Below are 7234 nucleotides of genomic sequence, written 5' to 3'. Positions count from 1 at the left end.
GCAATCATATTTAAGAAAAAAAAAAAAAAAAAGACACTACTGAAACCCTCCACTCTCTAAGAGAAGGGGGTGGAGCTTCAGCTCCCCTTTGTCATACTATGACTTATGACCAAGCCTTTTGGTGTATGTTATTCATTAACCCTTTCATACTAAAATTCGTAAAGCATTCTAATATTATCATAAAGATTTTTGATTCATGTGTAAGAGGAAATTAATAATATTAAAAGTTCATATAATACATTGCTTGGATAGTTCAGTCTTCCAGTTGTTTAAATCCAAATGGTGAATATTCAGTGAACCATCACTGTAAAGACAAAGAGAAACTAAAGGAATTCTGATCACAAAGACAAAAGAAAGATTTATTTGAGAGAGAGAGGGAGATGGTGTCTAGTTGGATGTTGATTTTAGATGCTTTGTTTGAGAGAGAGAGAGAGAGAGAGAGAGAGAGAGAGAGATGTTTTAACATGAGAAGAGGAAGTGAGGGAGGGTTGTACAATAAAACATGTTAACCACACTCTTTAAGGACATATTGTTGGGTAGACTATATTTATATGTGTGACAACTTCAGTTTGGCAGTCAGATGATGGTACTGAGACCTGCAACACCATGGTAAGAGACATAAGACAATAACTTTTCTTTCTTAAAGAGCTTTTGCAGTTTTAAAAAACTACATTTAAAATGGAATATAATAACAAACCTTCTTCTGCTGAATAATGTGAGAAATGAACTGACTCATTCCTTTGACTCCTTTGACACATGTAGTTGCAGTAATAAGCGATTAAGATTTCAGAATAACTAACTAAATTTTAACTGTAAGTTTTTGAAAAAAATTGAAGACAGTGATGACGGTGTGTAAAAGTGTTTTTGCTTTCTGTAATGCCTTGGACAATTAAACCAACAAAACAATATTATGACACAGGTTATTGTGGTGCCATCATTTGAAATGTCTCTTCCTCCTTCTCTGGTCTTTCTGTTTATGGTTCAGGGTGAGTCTGTTCTCTTTCCTTATTCTTTAAAAATGAAATGAAACAATGTAGGAGGTTTATGTGTAGAAAATGAATGCATTTCCTGTACCAACACTAGAGTTGGTCTCTGTGTTCTATGTTCTGTGCTTTGTTTTCACTAAGAAAAGTCTCACTGTATGATGTGAAATGGAGAGAGACTGTGTAAGTGTGCTGAAGACCTCTGTGTACAACATCTTCACAGTTAACACATCTACACAAAATAAATAAATAAATAAATACATACATACATATGGCCTTTCTCTACAGCCTTCTGACTGGCTCTCAATTTGACCTCTGCTCAGTGACCCAAACACAATATCATTCTGAGATCTTTAGTCACACAAACAAAATCACAAGTAACAGCTCCAACAAAGTTTTCAGTAAACTTAATATCAAACCTCACTCAACCATGAGCGACATTTATTCTGAATTCACTTATCCAGACACTTTGCTCACATGACTTTTATTTAGACACAAATGACCTTCAACTAATGCATTACGTATGATGATGATGTGCGTTCTATGTGTTTCAGGTATTTATGGTCAGAGTTGGGGTGTGTGGTACAGGCCTGATAGTATCTGTGCACTCTCTCTCTCTCTCTCTCTCTCTCTCTCTCTCTCTCTCTCTCTCTCACACACACACACACACACACACACACACACACACACACACACAGGCTCTCTCTCTCTCTCTCTCTCTCTCTCTCTCTCTCTCTCTTAAACATCAATACAGATATCAAATTAAAAGTCTCACAATTCCATCAATCGTATAATGTCTCAGGACGGCTGTAAAAGCAGAGTTAAACATTTAAGAATATTCCAAAAATAATCTTATGTAGGATGTGCTGTGTCTCTGTCTATATGCTGATCTTGGCAAATTTGAATCACACAGGTGATGTGAGACCAGCTGTTAGATATAATCATATGCTGCAGGCCATTGTGGTTAGCGTGGTTGACTCTCACATCAAGTACTAGTGATGGAAACTTCAGGCCTATGTACCACTGCCTTCCTTGTTGAAACGGATTGATCAATGAGTCATTTTCCATAAATAAATACACATATTCACTTTTGCCACCTCAGTCTATGGAAATGCTGCTACTGATTTCACTTTATAATGATGTTACTTGTAAGAGGAAAAATAAATTCTATAAAAAAAATTATTTGTGTTATGTGTTTCAGGTATTTATGGTCAGGATTGGGGTGTCACATATAATCCTGTTAGTATCTGTGCCCTGAAGGGTTCATCAGTAACCATGTCCTGCTCCTACACATATCCCAACGATAATACAGTTGAAAGAGTTTTCTGGACAGAGGATGGGGAGCCCTCTGATTTGTCTGAAGACCCAGGTTATAAAGGCAGGGTTCATTACGTTGGAGATAAACAGTCAGCCAATACCATGAAACTCAGTGATGTGACAGAGAGAGATTCAAAGATGTATCTATTCAGATTTATTACAAATAAGGACAAGTGGACCGGTGCACCTGGAGTTAAACTTTCAGTTACAGGTACATTTTGACACAGAATTTCCTGTTCTGTGTGTGTGAACAGTATAAAAAGCCTATCAGTTGTGCTCACACTGAGTGTAATGAGAGACCAAACTGACAGATGAAAATCAAACATTTCTCATTATCCATAGGATGGTTTGACTGAGTCTGAGATCTTCTCTGTTCTCTCCTGTTTTCAGACCTACAGGTGGAAACTCCAGAGAGAGTGATGGAGGGTGATACAGTCACTCTGAAATGTAGAACTACCTGTTCTTTGAGTAACACACAAACCTTCATCTGGTATAAAAATGGACGTGATTTAACAAGGAAAACCATCAAGAACAATGAACTCTCTCTCCAGTCAGTCAGCTCTGAGGATATAGGCAGTTATATGTGTGCTGTACAAGGTCATGAGAATCTTCCCTCTCCTGCTATCAATCTCACTGTCATATGTGAGTTGAAAAATAATTGTATCAGCGATTTTAATTTTGAATTTATCATGTTCATGTAGTATAAAATTACACATATATCCATATGTTTCTCTAATTAGATACTTTTGTGAATTGGTGAAAAAGAAAGATATTTTACTCACAGAGAGTTTGCCATTCTAAAACTGCAGCATTTAATATTTTGCTGAACTTTTTTTGTTTGTTTGTTTCATTTAGATGCTCCAAAGAAGACTACAGTGTCAGTCAGTCCCTCTGGTGAAATAGTGGAGGGCAGTTCAGTGACTCTGACCTGCAGCAGTGATGCTAATCCACCAGCCACCTACACCTGGTTTAACAAGAATGAAACTGTCACTATAGGAAAAGAAGAGACCTACAGGATCAACAAGATCGGCTCTGAGGACAGTGGGCAATATATATGCAAATCCAGTAATCAACATGGACATCAGTATTCAAATACTGTATCTCTGAATGTTTTATGTAAGTAGGATATGATGTGACTCTTCTATGTTTGTAGTTTCATTATGACCTCAATAGTGACTGTGTTTTGAATAGGATGTTTTTTGTTGTTTTCAGATCCTCCAAGAAATACCACAGTGTCAGTCAGTCCCTCTGGTGAAATAGTAAAGGGCAGTTCAGTGACTCTGACCTGCAGCAGTGATGCTAATCCACCACAGATAAACTACACCTGGTATAAAGAGAATGTAACTTCACCTGTAGGATATGGACAGAGTTACATCATCAACAACATTCAGTCCAGTAACAGTGGACTATACTACTGTGAGGCCCAGAATAAACATGGCTCTCAGAAAACCACTGCTGTATTAATCACAGTGAAAGGTATGGACACTCTCATAGGTGTTGTCATATGAAATCTGTCTTAACTAGAGCTGTGATGAAGTGATTTGGACTTTGCTTTCTCAGGAGACTACAACACTGTCATTTATACAGTTACTGGGATCACAGTGTGTGGAGGAACTCTACTTCTCATTGGTTTAATGTGGATGAGGTCAGTCAACATGTGGGAATTTTACATTCAAAATCTCAGTGATTAATGCTCTAACAGGTCTACCTCTGAGTATGTCTGTAGAATTGAAAAAAGAACAAACATATTGCAGGCAAAAAGTATTGTTTCCTCATCATATCTTCATTCATTTGTGTCAACAGAAAGAAGAAAAGGGGGAGTAATCCTGCAGCACAAAGTTCAAAAGAGGCAAGTATTGTTCTTGTTCATAATAATAATAATAATAATAATAATAATTATTATTATTATTGTTGTTGTTGTTGTTGTTGTTGTTGTTGTTGTTGCTGCTGCTGTTGTTGTTGTTGATGATGATGATGTCATTGTTGTTGTTTTAGTTGTTGTTTTATCTATTGCTGAATCTCTCAGGATGTTACTTGGGGTGTATTCCAGAAAGAGGGTGTGCTGAGTTAGTTAACTCAGGGCAAGTGGTAAAAATCCTAAAAGAAGAGTCCTATGGCTTCGCTTTGCTAGGAGAATGAGCCCTAGGGCTCTCTATTCAGAGGTTCACTACTTACATAGTTGACAAGTGCGTACAAAACCATGCAACAATATTACTGAGCTTTAATACCGTAGTGTGTTGGGGGACAGGTGGGTGGAGTGTCCCAGCACACATTGGGGCGATGAACTGTAAATTAGCCCCAGTTCACTATTGTTGGTTCATGTTTCCCTTTTTGTGTCTAGTCAAAGTGTATGTGTATTGTTGATCATGTAGTCTTTGTGTTGTGATGTTCAGTTCATGTGACAGTTTGTGTACCATCATTGTAGTGGTCTGTGTGAATGATGAATTCCCTCCTAACTTGTTGGACATTTAGGTGTAGGTCGCTTAAGGTCTCTGTCAATGCGCATGTAAAGGTGATACCTGATTGTATACAATATGAAATTGCATTTGTATTTAGCTGCTGCAGTACATAGCTGCCCCGTCTTTAATATGGCAAATAACTGCTGGTATAAGAACAATGGCAAGATGACCTTATTTCTTTTGGTGGTGGTATGGCTTTCCTAAGATTTCTTGGCTATTGCTGCGGTATTAACGGTAATGAATGACATGCAGTTTAACCAATGTTTATGGCATGATAGTATACATGACTGTCCATTGGCTGTCCATTGGTGGCATGCCAGAAGGTGGGACCTAAAGAAAAAGGTAAAAGCAATGCAAATGCACATACAATGAATGGCGACTGTGCAGAGCAAAAGGCAAATCCCGGGCATTTTTGGCCATTTAGAAATCCCTTCTGGATGCATTTTTTTAGGTCCAAAAAAGAGGACATGTCCGGGAAAAAGAGCATTTTAGATCTGTATGCTGAGTTATTGCCACCTCATGAACTGATGTGAAACCCAAGTCATGCAGGAAATCATGCTGTTAATGTTGGTAACAAATTAAGAAAGGAGCTGAAAACGTGGTCAGTGCTGTTTGATTGCTCCTCTGACGTTAAGTAAAAAGACAAGTTCACCTGAACTTTGTGTTGGGTATTGTGATGTAACAGTGAGTTTGTTAAAACTGCACTGAAAAAGCTAACACTGAGAAGTGATTTACTTGTTTTTGTTTGTTTTTTTTGTTTTACGGTTTTTTACCCAGAATTTCTTTTTAACAGGAATTCTCAAGTCATCTTCTAAATACTCTAGAATGAAGAATTATCTAGATTTATGTCGTATAAAAACTCTTAAAAAAACAAAAACCAAAAAAAAATCACTCACTTTTCTAATGTGTCTTTCAGAACTGTCTGTATAATGGTGTACCACCAAGGGGCTTGAGTGATGACACCACATCACATGAACCAGACACTCAGGATGACCCAGCCAATCAGGATGTCTCAGCCAGTCAGGATGATGAAGTGTATGCCAACGTTTCTTTTTCAGAACCTGAGTCATCACGTCGTGTCTCTAACATTTGGGATGATGATATATATGCTAACATGTAGACATGGTGACAATGTCATGAAAACAACACAGGCACATGACATTCAATGACAGTGTAGCTTGGAGTTTTCTCCTTTATTTTATTTCTTTATTTACTCCACAATGCTGTTTATGGGCTGTCTTTTGGGTTGAGCATATTCAAACAGTTGTCATTTACATTTACGTATTTTAACATTTTTCTGATGCATTCATTGTTTAAATGTTAACTATAACGTTTCTAACGCAATGCTGAGACCAATGTAAAATTACTAACTGAACTATTGCCTTTCTGTAAACTGACTTATAATTAGAAATGTTTCTTTTACTTTCTGTACAGTGTCATTTTTTTTACTGAAATCTGTCATTTTGAGCTCTCATTTGAAACGTAAAATGAAATGAATGTAAATTCCTGACAATCAACTTTTTTCTAATGCTCGTCTGTGACTGTCCTTTAGTGATATTGATTTTAAACGTGTTTTAGGTTTTTATCACAACTTCATATTGCTTAATACTGATATGATTTTAATGTTGCGTATGTTGAAACGTTTTCCTGATGTACCTGAAAGTGGATCATTGTTAGTGTTAAATAAAGATGTCAATTCAATTTGTCAGTGTGGATGATTCCTGTGTTACTATGGTTACTAATTCTCGGCGTGCATGAGCACAGCACTACTGGGACAATATCTCTTCACTAGACACCAGTGTCAACCTGTTTGGCTTCGTGTTACTCAAGTATGCTGAGGCTTTTATGTGTTCATGGATTTCCTCTGATTTCACTTGTTCATTCATGAAAACAGCAGTATGGCCTTTCATTTTTCACACAGTTGAGTTTAGCAGTACTACCCTAAACTTTAACAAGTAAAAGAAAACACAAATGAATTTTTAAAAAAAATCTTTTTGTATGTAGGATTACAGTAAATCTGAGCATTGATTGTGATTCAGAAAACTGACAGAACTAGACCTGGTGCTTAATTTCATTTCATGCACATCGTCACCAGCAGCTGGAAAGAGACTAGAACTATCTTCAGTCCTGTAATGGTTAGGTGCTTTGAAGTGGTATCTCTAAATCTGGTAGATTGACAGCTCTATATGTAGTGACATTTCCAACCTGTTCTCATGGAACTTGAGTTGAACACTGACATATGTGGACATACACCATGAACAAAACATCAATAGTTGAATTTGCTTGAGAAACTGTTGCAGTTCTATGTTGAATCCTTTAGAGGGCACTAGTTCACCTCTGTCGCTTCTCAATGTCATTTTCAACATGATGTCTTTAATGGCATTTCATTAAGAACTATTATAAAAAATGCTGTTTTACAAACTTTTCTGATGCCTAAGATTAATGCTTCACAGTAAAAGTAAGTTTACAACTTTC

General features: G+C 37.0%; 1 protein-coding gene across 1 annotated transcript; it reads left to right on the top strand.

The window, feature by feature from the left end:
• Positions 1-1776: 1776 nt before the first annotated feature.
• Positions 1777-5879, top strand: LOC115815883 (sialoadhesin-like). Its single transcript, XM_030778853.1, has 6 exons — positions 1777-1792; positions 2185-2511; positions 2691-2942; positions 3156-3416; positions 3513-3757; positions 5676-5879. Exons 1-6 carry the CDS (start codon positions 1777-1779, stop codon positions 5877-5879), a joined length of 1305 nt encoding a protein of 434 aa, XP_030634713.1.
• Positions 5880-7234: the final 1355 nt, after the last annotated feature.

Source organism: Chanos chanos, chromosome 7 (genome assembly GCF_902362185.1).
Source record: "Chanos chanos chromosome 7, fChaCha1.1, whole genome shotgun sequence".
Lineage (NCBI taxonomy): Eukaryota > Metazoa > Chordata > Actinopteri > Gonorynchiformes > Chanidae > Chanos > Chanos chanos.
Note: the sequence above shows the minus strand (reverse complement) of the source record. Positions and strands in the feature narration are given on the sequence as shown.

Coding starts and splice junctions, on each gene's coding strand:
- LOC115815883 (XM_030778853.1), top strand. Junction 3,417..3,512: donor TGTATCTCTGAATGTTTTAT/GTAAGTAGGATA, acceptor TGTTGTTTTCAG/ATCCTCCAAGAAATACCACA. Junction 3,758..5,675: donor GCTCTCAGAAAACCACTGCT/GTATTAATCACA, acceptor TGTGTCTTTCAG/AACTGTCTGTATAATGGTGT.